The sequence below is a fragment of the Pinus tabuliformis genome, chromosome 1_1 (genome assembly GCF_031772625.1).
Source record: "Pinus tabuliformis cultivar Carrire ecotype Pingquan chromosome 1_1, CPIR1, whole genome shotgun sequence".
Lineage (NCBI taxonomy): Eukaryota > Viridiplantae > Streptophyta > Pinopsida > Pinales > Pinaceae > Pinus > Pinus tabuliformis.
This window is the reverse complement of record NC_142297.1, coordinates 782,949,165-782,963,611: the sequence shown is the minus strand read 5'-3', so window position 1 is coordinate 782,963,611 and position 14,447 is coordinate 782,949,165. Positions and strand designations below refer to the sequence as shown.

The 14,447-nt window shown below is 34.0% G+C and overlaps 1 protein-coding gene across 1 annotated transcript in view; it reads left to right on the top strand.

The window, feature by feature from the left end:
- The window catches only part of LOC149216328 (phosphatidylinositol 3-kinase, root isoform-like), a 477,313-nt gene extending 472,619 nt beyond the window's left edge, over positions 1-4,694 (top strand). Inside the window, exons 17-18 of the mRNA XM_089392772.1 lie at positions 3,765-3,912; positions 4,023-4,694. Coding sequence (XP_089248898.1) covers positions 3,765-3,912; positions 4,023-4,160 — 286 coding nt within the window. The 3' untranslated portion in view covers positions 4,161-4,694. The remainder of the gene's footprint in view (positions 1-3,764; positions 3,913-4,022) is intronic.
- Positions 4,695-14,447: the final 9,753 nt, after the last annotated feature.

The window sequence follows — 14,447 nt, the reverse complement described above, 5'->3', positions numbered from 1 at the left end:
AATTTTCTAAGTTTAGACTTAGGCATCCATTAAAAATAATTAATTATTTTAATAAAACTGCCTTTGGGTGGAATTTCCAAAAATGATTTCTGGGTATTCTGGAATACATGTGTCCTAGTCTTCCTGCAAATTTTGAGGCTTAGAGCACATTCGATGCTACTAGAAATTAACACTCACTAGGCAAGTTTGATTCTCGAGTTGATGAAGGCATCTTTCTTGGATTCTTTACAAGAACAAGGCATACAAATGCTACAACAATCGATTGCGAGAGATAGTTGAAAGTATTGATGTAAAGATTGATGAAGTTTTTCTTGAAAAGGAAGTTGAAATTAGTGGAGAAGATCCTATCCTTGGAGATCCGGAAGAAGAAGCTGCAAAAGAAGAAAAAGAGCCAGAAAATCAAAAGGAACCATCTCAAACTCCATCAAGGGTAAAATTTGTTCAAAAACATAATCCAGAAGATCAAATTATTGGTGATGTAGATGATGGAATACAAACTCGAAGAAAGATGACAAATACACCAAAAAAGAATGGCATTGCCTTACTATCCTTGAAGTAGCTTTTGTTGAAGCATTCTTGAATATTTTATGAGGCAACATTGCAGACTTGCTGGAGTATTCTCTTGAAGCATTGTTGAAGACATTTTGAAGGCCCTTTTTGAAGTAACTTTTTGACTTGACCAAGTTGGAGCTTGAGAAATTGAAAGGATTGGAGTCCTTATTTGACCAAGTTGGAGCTTGGAAGTTGTTGAGAGGATTGGAGTCCTCATTTTGACCAAGTAGGAGCTTGAATCTATTCAAGGCTGGAGCCTTGAAAAAGTCAAAGATATTATTATACAGGTTGGAGCTTGATTTGTTGTACAAGAGGATTGGAGTCCTCACTATTTTGACCAATAAAATTATTTTTTGTTTGATCTCTTGAGTTCTGGTCTATTTTTGTGATAAAAATCTTTACTGGCATAAAATAAAAATTGAAAGAAATACCGATTCAGCCGCCCCTCTCAGTATTTCCAACAATGTGTTGAAACTTTTATGGATTGAACATCTTTGCAAGATTATGATCAAGTTTCCATTAAGGGACCTTAATATAGGTTCCATGCATTTTATCTCCAATTTGATTGAAAATCGCTAGGGTTTGTGTAGAGAAACCTTCTCATAAACTTTTCTTTCTCAAAAATTCTTCCATCAGTCCTTTCCTATAGCCTTTGCCTTAGACTCCATTAGCCCCCTTAATTGAAGAAGTATAGTCCAGTATTGTGTCAATCCTCTTAAAATACAAAATTTAAAACCCTAAATTTTATTTTTTAAATGTTTTCTAGGGTAAATTAGGGTTAGGTTATGGAAAAATCTGCATTTTATAGCATAAATTACCAAATTAGAAAAGCACCAGTATCATTTTTCATGCATTTTCCAGCCATCAATTAGGGATGACGTTTAGGGTTTTTATTGTTGTTTTATGTGTTTTCAGCCATTGAAATTTGTTATAATTTATTCCTAGTTTATTCATTAAATAGGCCTTGTTTCCTATTGTCTCTTATCAATTTTAGGCTATTTTTGCATTTCTGTTATAAATTTTGCATGTTGCAATTGTGCTATTAGAAACCCTAGTTTATAACAACAATTGGTAATTCAAGGTAGCATGTGTTTGGGAACCCATTTGAGCTTCTTCAAGAATTACAAAGCCCTCTAGATTTAGCCATAGGGTCCTTTGAACTTGATATCTTGGAGTTATATCTCATCTCACCCAAAACCTTATTAAACACTATCCTTGGCTGATTTTATTAGCAGAACCCTTAGGGGGTATTTAGTCTAGTAACACTTGGGTTATTAAATCCATAAAGATTTGTTGAGTAAGCCTCTCTTGTGGGGATAATATCCAACCACAAAATAGCAGGCGAACAATTGCTAAAGTGACAGTGGTGACTGATTGCATTGTTACTCATAATCTAGAGATCTTAGTGAGACTTTGCACTATGGTGATAAATTTTGCAGTAACAATCCCCTTTCCTAGGAGCTCAATGGAACATTGGTTATGAAACTTGCTTCCTAACTCTAACATGATAGAAGAGAGAAGCAATTAACACTTGGGTGTATGCCAATGACCTCTAGAGAAGTGCTCCACTCAAAAGGCACATAAGTTTCCACTCAAGGTTGTGCTCCTAATGTTACATGGGGATGTACTCTTTGGGGTAGGGGATACACCCATGTTTCTTGCATTTATGACATGGAATTAAATGTGGGATGTTTCTCTATGTTCCCCTCAAGGAGATGTAGAATGGAATATTTCGATGTAGAATGGGACATTTCACAAGAAATGGATGGTGTTTCCCTTTTGTGGAGAAGGCTTGGGCACTCACCCCTGCCCTTTCCTTGAAAAGAGGGCTTCCAGAATGCCACCCTACAATGTTTGCCCAATGACCTTAGAAAACATATAAAAAACATAAAAAATAAAATCCATAAGATAGATTAAAATGCCAAAGCAACAAAGATGCAACTCTTCATAAAGAGTCTAAGGCACATTCCAATTTCTTATGTTCATATTTGTGACTAGTCATTGTTTCATATTTATAAATTCTCCTTTTTTAAAAGGATTTTGGATGGGGTACCCAACATTTCCCTGACATTTTCTAAAATTTTGGGGCAAGTCTCCACATATACCCGGGACGTGGTTCCCTGTTCCTGCACCCCCGCTGGCCAGGAACTTGGTGGAACAATGTATGCTGTTAGTGAACAAAATGGTCAAAATTAATCATCCAGGAGTTGTCTTAGTGATTTTTAATGAGTATTACTCACCCCCTGCACCTGTCCACTTTAACAAATGCACCAGTAGCAACCACACGAAAATTATTCTCACAAAATAGTGAAAAGAATCCTGGTAACATTGGTTTTAATTTTGAAGTGTACTCTATTTCAATGCCGAAAACCATCTCCATTGGTTTTGGTGTCATAACTATTGTTGCAAAAGACTGCAAACCAAGATATGCTATTGTTGCCAACTTGCCACTCAACTTCAGGTTGGTAATTGTATATTTGTAAAGTTTTGGCAGTTTAAAGTCTGTCAAAGCGTCCTCTAAAGCAATAGAACACAACCTAAGTGAAGGTGAGTAAAAATGACATAATATGTATGCTCTTCTGATTTACAAGAGCAGTAACAAAGAAAACTCTAGAAAACCAAAAAGCAGGCTTTGTACTGGAAAGAAAAATTGAGTATTCTAATATCTGATAGCTCGATAAAAAAGGAAAACGGCTAGAGCAGTAGTATTTCTATGATATAGCTCAACAAAGAGGTTTTCACTGTACCTTGGCCTTTTACGATTGCTTTCCTTGTATAGTTGCTCCAGTTATTAGCCATCGTGTTTGCCACAGAACCTCTGTTCTGCATGCTCTGTGGATCTCTTTTGGTAATGTCAACATGTGGCGAAAGTTTGCAGCATTTTTTTCTTTTGCTAATCAAACCATGGTCGGAAGGTAAACCTATCTTTAGCATTCTTTAATATCACAACCCAAAAGGTACAAGTTAGCAGGTGATCCACTCTGTTTTGTAGATGCATCGAATAGATTGTTACACAATTGTAGTTTTAATTGCACACTTTGAAACCTCAGTAAGCATTTGAAAGCTATCCTTGCATTTCCCCGTGGCAATTATTGAGCCTAGTGCCTAGAAAAGAAAAACATAGAACGAACTGATGTCTGCTCTTTTATTACATGCTTCCACTCACACGTGCATATAATTTGCTTCAAATTGTTTTTGATTTGTTCTTGCAGCCAATACTATGGGAGATTCAAATCTTATTGCTGCGAGGCCTACAACATCCTGAGAAAATCCAGTAACCTCATCCTGAATTTGTTCCATTTAATGGCTGGAGCAAGCATTCCTGCTATTGCATCTGATCCTGAGAAAGGGATTCTTAAGGTCTGTAGAACTTAATCTAATACTCTCCCTTTGATTTATTTTTAGGTGGAGCTTGGAAAGTTATTGTCTTTTATGGAAAAACTTACGAACAAAATTGATATTATGAGCAGCTTCAAGAAAAGTTCCGTTTGGATTTGGATGATGAGGATGCAATACAGTTCTTCCAAACCCTTATTAATGAGAGTGTTAGCGCTTTATTCCCTCAAATGGTGGAGACAATTCATAGATGGGCTCAGTATTGGCGTTAAAGATGGAGGATATACGTATTGTACAGATGTAAATCCATATCATTTCCATCAAGAACTTGTCTTGTTCAATTGAAAAATTGTGTCATCTGCATCAAGGATTCACATTAGATATCATTATTGATAATGTTATGGTGATATTTCCAAGACGAATGGCAGACCTGCATTATTTGTACCTCATTCTGTGATCCCTGTAGAACATCAGCGTTGGAGTACTGTTGACCAACATAATATTTAATTGATTTTATGTTATCTGAGTTATCATAAATGTGCATTTTTAGAACAGGAGATTCAGGAAATGGTTGGATTATCATTTTATCGGTGTATATAGAACCCGAAGCTCAGAGAGAAACACTTGGATGGTCAGTTCGTGGGTGAAAGAGCTTCTTATGTAATTTCATTGAAGCATAAAGTTGATTAAAATTTATCTTGTGTTATCTTAGAAAGGTGGAATAACCTAAAATACTCGGACTCTGTATTAAGAAATTCCTTGGTGGATATTTTTCCTTGCAAGAAATACATCTTAGTTTCTTGGTATGTTATCTTATTCTAAAAGACTTATTATCTAAGAATATGTTGGAAGGAGTCCTGATTTAATTTTAAGTTAGTTTTTACATATTATTTTCTGAAAAGATCCACAAATTATAAATTATTTTTTGGTAAATAAATGCATCATAATTTATGTTACTGCTGCATAGAGAGATAAAAAGACACAGATTGGTGATTTTTAGGTTCAGATCGAGGATCCTAAACAAGTCTTTCCAGGAAACAACATATTAAAATACCACGTCGATATTGTTGAAATTATAGGTAATTTTCGCTTAAGGCCATGTTCCGACCCACTATTTGGTGTGCTGAGGGTTTAATAACCCTACATATTGGTAAGTTACACTTATTATGGAGGCGGGCTAGTGTACGGGCTAGTGTGGTGTATAAATATTTTCGTTAATAGATAGGTATGTTTATTTTGGAATAGGATTTATAGTATTTTAATTTAATTATCAATAATTATGAGGTGGATGCTAGGGATTTAACTTTATTACACAAATCAATGATTGATACTTATCTCCAAAATAGTTATGACCTTATTTCCTTTTTAATTAAATTGATTAATTATAAATATTTTCATTAATAGATAGGCATGTCTATTTTGGAATAGGATTTATAGTATTTTAGTTTAATTATCAATAATTATGAGATGGATGCTAGGGATTTAACTTTATTACACAAATCAATGATTGATACTTATCTCCAAAATAGTTATGACCTTATTTCCTTTTTAATTATATTGATTAATTATAAATATTTTCATTAATAGATAGGCATGTCTATTTTGGAATAGGATTTATAGTATTTTAATTTAATTATCAATAATTATGAGGTGGATGCTAGGCATTTAACTTTATTACACAAATCAATGATTGATACTTATCTCCAAAATAGTTATGACCTTATTTCCTTTTTAATTAAATTGAATAATTCAAAAAAAATGTCATATGAGCAATCTTGATATGAAGTGAGTGATGGTTTTTTGATAAATCATGGTATTGACCCATTGTATTGTAACAAAGTCTATTTATAGATTAAGAATCTCTATTGTAAAGTGAGGATAAATCTCCATGGTTAAGAATCTTGTTCCATATTTTTTTAAATGTATATATGTTTAACTTACACATTAATTATTTTTAAAATTAATAGTAATAATTTAAAATAAAGTTATAATTTAGTTAATTTTTTATGATTTTTTTAATTTTAGAAGCTTGGAATGTATCATGGACTAAGTTTTTTTGATGTTGATACGGATTGATGTCTATCAGCATTTAGCAACAATTAGTGTGCTAGTAATAGTGTAATGGAACCTTTGAAATTTCCCTCTATTTTTGGATGATAGTTCTTTGTTATGGAATTGGAATTTTTTTGATGTTGATACGGATTGATGTCTATCAGCATTTACCAACAATTAGTGTGCTAGTAATAGTGTAATGGAACCTTTGAAATTTCCCTCTATTTCTGGATGATAGTTCTTTGTTATGGAATTGGTTTTTCCTTCTTCAAGTGATACTATGATATGGTTCAATCTAAGTATGAAAAGTATTAAATTTTGTTATGATTCTACTTCTTTTTTACTTACTTGGATTAGGGTCTTGTAGAAGTGTTCCTCAGATCTTCCACCTCTTGTTATTTCAATGTGGTATTAGAGTTATCATGGACTCCTTTTGTTCAACATTTTTCAAGTTTGAAGAAAGGTTTTCCAACTCTTTTTTTAAGGTAAGTAGAACTCTACCCTTTCTAACTTTAATTCCTTCCAATTTTCAGTGATTTTTTGGGTTCTCCTAGTGAATTTGAGGGATATGCTTTGTCGTACATGTTGGAAATACTGAGAGGGGGGTGATCAATATTTCTCTTACGATTAGTTCATTTATCTTTTGCAGAGCATTAATTTAGCTTCAACATTAGATTAAAACCACAAATTAATAGTGCACATAATAAAAACAGTAGACACCGAAATTTTAGGTGGAAACGCTTCCTAGAGAAAAACCACCGAACGCTTCACTGATAATTTTTATGAGTACATCAATGCTTCAGCTCTAACTGAAAGGGAATCCCCAACTCCTAAGTATGCTAGAAAAACGTTCAATTTTCTAGCTCCAACTGGAAAGACACTCCAATGCTTTGGTTTTATTAGTTGTTACTGATAGGATGCTCCAACACCCTTGCAAGCTCCAATTTTCCCTAGCACTACCCTACCACCCTAAAAATGATAATAAATAAGACCAACTATTGTGGGCTCTTGTACTAGGGATAATGACCTAATTACAATGATTTTCAACAAAAACCCCTTACTACCAATGTGTTTCAAATGTATGATGAAAGTCCTTAAAACCATTATTGGAGAACAATAATAAAACTCTAACAATAAATCCTTATTGTTGGACAACACTTCAACTCATAAGAGAAATGCATAATATTGTTGAGAATTAATCAATTGTTGCCATATTAATAATCAATGTACCTAACGCTGACATTGTCCGTATTACTTGTTTTGTTTGAAGCTTGACTTGTTTGCTAAAGATGACAATGTTAGCCTACTGTTGTAACCAAACAAACCTTCAATTACTACTAATACTCAAAATGATGATGAACTCTAAGCCTCACTACTACAAAAGTAAAACCCTTATTGTTTGACAATGACCACGATAAGATTGCTCTAGGACTGCCAAGCTAAAACCCTTAATTATTGTAGCAAAAGGAATATGATAATGAAACCTTGATGATGAGACTATTGTAAGCAAATTCCTTACTACCACTAAAAGTAATCCTTTGCACATATTCAACTTTTGATGACAACTTAATCTATGATTTGGACATACCTCAACTAGTTGTGGTTTTTCACAAAAGCCTCCAAAAGATGATCACTGTAGAATGCATGGAGATTGAACTCTTGATGTTTCACAAGTCACAAAACATCACAATGGGCTCATCAACCTTCACATGTAGATCCTGCAACATTTGTTTCATCTAGGGGACTTGAGTACAACATGTTGTTGTGGCTATACATTCTTCCTATGTTATAGGTAAGGACACTGGAGACTATTTCTTACTTGACCGTGACACAAAACATCCACCAAAGTAAAAGGTTGCTCCATCGATGCTCTTGTGATCATTAATGCAACTTGCCAAGTTTGCATCAATATAAGTTGTAATAACCAATTCATTCCCTTTAGGATACCATATACCAAAATCAATTGTCCCTTTGAGGTCTCTGAAGTGTTGAGAAATCTAAGGCAGCTTAGTTAGGGCATTTAAATTTGATTTCTCTTTAACTTCGATAAATGCTTGTGATTCTTTTATTAAATTCTTATTCTTATTATTATTATGATTATTATCTCTTTGACCATCAAAAAACTACCAAAAACATGAATACAAATAGACATCAAATGTAGGTACTTAGCGAGGATAAAACCTATATGGAGGGGAAAAACCCTCTTCCACTAATAGATCCAAATTAGGTTGAGACAACCTAAAATTTTGACCAAGACATGGAGTGAATCCATCCACCAAGTCAACTATTGGCACAAATTTATTCATATCAAATCTAATTATAACTCGACTCCTCTGCAACTTATGAAACTGACCTTTTGAAACTCGACTCCTGCATGTATTCTTGTAATCCTTCTTTAACATACTCATTCCTTCACCTTCTTTCATAAATAAATTCTTTTTGCCTTTATGAACATCTTTTCTCAAGAGAAATTGTGGATCGAATTCGATTGTTGTTGCATCTCATCTAGCAAGATCGAATGCTCCTTTATATATAGTCTTCTTGCAAGGTGGACATGTCCCTTCATGACGCTGACTAGACTTGTTGAGGAGGCCAACATATCAACTAATTTTGAGGTTAACTTGAAGAATAGACAAGCTAGCATATAGGAGAGGGCGCTGACTTGGTGGAGGAATTTCCTTTGACACAAAATAATTTTCTTCTTTGACTTTAATACAATACAAAAATCCTAGAGCACTCAATGGGTGCATTTGAGCCATTGACCATTGACCCAAGCATGAAACCCATGCTTTAATAAGTCAATTTACTTTAACAATATTTTTTCTTTCTTTCTTTTGACAAATAATTATGAAGACCAACACTAGTTACATTCTTCAACATGAAGATCATTTTTACAGCAAGGACATGCGATTATTTTGGTGTTGCTTGGAATTTTGCAACCTCTCCAACTATCTACATTATTTTTAGTCTAGAAGCTACCACATACAGTAGGCTACCAATCATGGATATGTATAATCTCTTGTCAACTTCCTTAGATTCATCATCCTTACTTAGCTTGCATCATGACTCCATGGGAATGCTAATTGGTTTTCAATCTTCCATTCAAAATTTCTTCAACATGTATTGGATGTACTTTGATTGAAATATGAATATTCCATATTCTTTCTAAGAAATCTGAAGTCCCAAGAAGAAATTTAATTCTCCAAGTAAGGATATATTGAACTCCTTTTGCATGTCATTGAAAAATTTCTTACTTAACCTGTCATCATCACTGCCAAAAAGGATATCGTCCACATATACTACTTCCCTCATCAAGCTACCTTGTTCGATCTTAATATATAACTTGTTTTCAGCACTTACTCTTCTGAAACCTTGCTTCTGCAAATATTTATCCAAGTAGGCATACTATGCTCTTTGGGATTGCTTGAGACCATAAAGTGCTTTGTTTAACATGAAAACAGTGTTTCTTATCAGTAAGCATAAATCCTTCAAGTTGCTCTATGTAAGCTTCTTGTTCTAATTCTCCATTCAAGAAGGTTGATTTGATGTCCATCTGATATACTTTGATCTTTCTAGAGCAAGCATAGGCCAAGAACATTTAGATGAATTCCATTCTAGCCACGAGAGTGAATGTCTCTTTGAAATCAATTCCCTCCACTTGTGCATATCCTTTACAAACCAATCTAGCTTTATTCCTAGTAACCTATCCATATTCATTCATCTTATTCCTAAAGACCCATTTTGTGCCTATGACATTTTTGTCTTTCTTTCTTGGCACCAGTTCCCATGTGTCATTCTTTTCAACTTGATCAAGTTCTTCATTCATGGCCTTGACCCAATGCTCATCATTACTAGCTTCTTCTGGTTCGAATTCCTGCACCTATGTCTCCAATTATATGTTCTAACAAATGACTTTTCTGGTACCATTTCTTAGGTTCTTTTTGTTGGAAAATGTAACTAGTTTCAATCTTCGTAATTGTCATTGTACTCGTGCCATTATGTATATCTTATGTTACAAGAAAAAGAAGAAAAATATTATTTCAAGCATGGGTTTCATGCTCTATTTGTATTGGTAAACTAGGTTAAGCATACATTTCATGCTCCTAGGGTTTGTCAAGTCAAAAGAATATTTTTCTTGAGTCAAAAGAGTCTTTATCGTTTGTATAAGACCATATTGGGCAAGTTGTAACATATAAAAGATATTGTTTGGAGTATAAAAAGTCAATATGAGCCTCCAAGCACAAGTTGACCTAGAAGAGGCTATTTGAACTCTTGAAAAGCATATATAGAGGAGATTCAATTCATTTTTTAGGACACGCTTCTCATTAGGGGAATTTTGAGGTCTAAAATCGACCTCCTAAGAAAAATGTACAACCAAAATAAACTTTACAAGAACCAATAGGATTCAAAATGATGATGCCAACCATGGGGGGTGATTCACCATTTTTAATGTATTTCTCATTTTTCATGTAGCAGGATCCATCGAAAGTATGCAACATGGGTACTCCATGGATGAGGAATCAAATTCTGCATCCAATGAGTGTTGCTGCTCAAAATTTGAGTAAACCCATAGGGAGATAAGTTGAAAATATGAGTTGAAAAAATAGTTTTTTATTTTTATTTTTTCCCTCTAAAATTTGATGATATAATCTAATCTTATTTTACTATTTCTACTATTATTTTATAATTTCCTTAGGAGGCCCATTTTAGACCTCAAATTCCCCTAATGGAAATGTGATCTTAAGCAAGAGAAGCAAGACAAGAAGAGCAAATGAGACTAGAAAACAAGAGGCTAAAAACATGACCTTTTTGCTCACACGTGCATGGATTAGGGTTTTTATAATATTATAGGGGGCTGAGAGTTGCAAGTCGAAGTCTCTGGAGTCACTATAGGTCCGAAGTTCTAAAATTGGAGACCAAAACTAAGATTTGAAGAAGATTGAAGGAGGATCAACCTTTGTTGACTTGGTTGATCTTTGAGCTATTTGGAATAGATCCTTGGATGGATGACTTGGTACTTGGTGGAGGCTTTTACATTGATCTTTGGGTCTTGGTTTTTCTCATTTGATCAAATTCTATAAGAAGAGAAGATATTCTTTTTGGGTTTTCCCCTTGGACGGGTTTTTCCTTAGCTTGAAGCCTACTTCCTATGTCTATTGTCTTTATTGTTTTTTCTCTTGATAATTGTTTGATGAAAATATCTAATAAAGAAACATAAGAAGATAACTAATATTCACAAACAATTATTAATATTAAGGAGATTTGGTTTAAATAGTTTCCCTAGTAGATTCTCCAACATGGTTTTAGAGCTAAGGTGAAGAAAGAGAAGGCAACTTGAAGACCATGTTGTTGACATAAGAAGGGATTTCTTTTCCAGAGGTGTCATTTTCAAAAGGATAGAAGGAAAGAAGAATAAGACCAATTGACCTAGAAGGAAGGTATATTACATGAAACTTTCATTAAAGACCTCATCATCTTAAGAAGGATCAAGCTCTCATTAAAGGAAGGGAGGATAAACTCTTGTGGAAGGCTCTCTAGTGCACTCCATTGAAGAAAAGGAATCATCAAATAATCTTGGGATCATCATCCACTCTTTGAGGATATTTGAAGACACTATTGTTGAAGGCATCCTAGAAGTCATCTTTGTAGTCTCTTTGAAGGTCTTGAAAGCATCAAGATAGTTGGAGATATCACCTAAAGGAGGAATCTTGGTTGACAAGTAAGTATCATATTGTTTTCTCTGTCTCAACCTACAAGATCAAATGGATACATTTTGCAAGGAAATAAACAAGCTCATTGGATTAGTGAACTTCCTAGCATGGAAGAGGAGGATTGACTTGGTGCTCACAAAAAATGAAGTCATCGAAAACGTTGGTGAAGTTGTTGTACCATACAAAGAGAAGACTCAAGAGTTAGAAAAATAAAAGAAGGGAGAAGTGAGAAGACAAAGGGTCATTATTGAATCCATAAAGGATCATCTTGTTCCCTTTGTTGTTGATTTGAAGACATCCAAGACTATGTATGATAAGTTGGTGAAATTATACTCTATAAGTACATTAGGTCAGAATAAGGAATCAACTATATAGAATAAGGAAATCAAAGGATGAAGATATGACCACTTATCTTATGAAGATCTCACAAATAAGAGACCAATTGCAAGGGATTGGAGAAGTTGTTTTTGATTCATAAATCACTACTTGTGTATTAAATGCTTTTCCACTTGATTGGCACGGTTTTGAAACTAGTGTCTACTCATGAAAGGATACTACTCCTTTTGATGATTTATGGGCTCAATGTCTCTTGGAAGAAACTAGGATAAAGGAAAAGGATGACATCAAATCAAATGAAAAGTCTCAAGCTTTTATTGTAAAGTCCAAAAGAAGAAGAAAGGGAAGTTTTGAATGTCCACTGGAAAACAAGATATGTCAAAGATACAATGCTTTGGAAGCAATGAGTATGGACATCTCAAGAGGGGTTGTCCAAACAAGAAAAACGTCAAAATAAATGAAAGGAGTGAATCTCTCATAGCTGAAGAAAAGAGAGAACCTGAGAAGAACCTGAAAGGAGAACATCCCAAGGATGTTTATTGTTAAGGAAGCTCCATATCCATCTTGTTAATTTGTAATTTGTCTTTCTTTTACTAGAAAGCACAAATTAGAGTAGCATGCATCATTGCATTTTCTAGAAGAGTCTTGATTTTTATAAAGCATGGAATCATAGAAGGAAGCATATGATGGTAGAAGAATTAAATCCTACATGATCAAGTTGCTTTGGTAGGAATATTCTAGCTTACAAGAATAAGAAGATTGGGACCATGTTGCATATTATAGTTGATCTAAGCATTTTCTAACATAATGTTAGAAGTAGTCATTTTGCAAGAAGGATCATTAAAGATCCTCCTATAAGAACCATCATATAGGGAATGTTCTTGGAAGAAGCATTATGACTAGTATACGCCACCTAGTGTGGAAACAATACTCTTGAAGGATGAAAGGAATGCACATGGGAAAGTTGCAATATGAAAGGTGGAATTGACATCTTTCTACTCTTAAGAAAGAAAAACTTATTTTCAATGAGGTTGAATGCAAGATCATGCAAATATGGCTATATGGTTGTATGGAAGCAAAGGTATGGTTTTAAATAACTCTTCTCTAGAAGGTAGAGTTCATATCTACAAAAATATTATAGAAAGAGTTGGTTATAAGAATGTGCTTGTTAGCTCTTCCATGTGGTTACTCGATGCTTGAAAGAAGTTTAGTATGCTTCATAATGGCTAAAGATCAAGACTCTCACACAAGATAGCATGACATAAATATAATAATATTGATCAAGATCAAGTATGGTCTCTGGAAGAAATAAAGGGAGTTAATAATGACAACTCCAAGGAAGATAGTATAGCTTGCTAATCAAGTTCGGTCCATGGGCACCTTGACTAAAAGTGAATTCATGGAGAAGGATTCTTGTACAATATCATATGAAAGGATGTTGATCTCAAAGGATTAAATTAAGAAAATACTTTGATGAATGGGATATCATGATAAGGTAAGTTTGATATTAATATTTTGGTATTGGTTATCTCGTTGATATATAGTTTTTGCTACTTCGGAAAATGTTGCACAAGTTTGTAATGGTTGTTGAGACAAATAAATATGCAAGTGTTTACTTTGAACTCAATCCTGTGAATTGAGTGAATGGCTTGGATAATCCCTTGAAGGATTATGTGGTCAATATGTGTACATCATCTTGGAATTGATAGGTAGCAGTACTAGAAGACAACCTAATATTCATGTTCATATAACAATGAAGATCACTTTCATGTTTAGAGGAAGCTATGATAGGCTCACTATAATGCCTTTATTTATGATAAATATAAGAAAATGATATGTAAGGTTGATGTTCTGAACCTTATCACAAAATTAAAGGAAGAGGATGGTTGCATAATGTCTAGGAAGGTAGAAGCTTAATAAAATAAGATGCAAGATACGGGAGGACCCATGCAGCTACTACTTGAAGATATCCATGAAGAACTAGTTGTTGATACATTTATGAAGACCAGTAAAGAGCTTGTCATTATGAATTCCCAATGAAGAGGAAGTAAGGTATTTCCTCTATATTTTAGAGGAAGTAAGAAGTATCCTTGAATAATTGAAAAAGGAGCAAGGATCTATTCCCTAATCAAGGTAGAATGATGAGCTACTCTCTAGGATGAGAGGGAGTGATGTTAAAAACATCATATTCTCCATGTGTCATGCACTAGACTAGGACTAACAACTTTATGTCTTAGTGAAGGCACTCGGAAGGAGAATGGAGGATTGGATAAGCATATAAGATTAATACTCAAGGATAAAAAAATCCAAGATAGGAAGTATTGTTGTTAACCAACACTCTTTGATGGTTGGACAGGTATCCAAGACAAGAGTGGTAAAAAAGGACCAATATTATTTGAGGGTTTGGAATCAAAGATAAGAATAGTTCTAAAAGGACATACCTAATGAACATCTAGATGG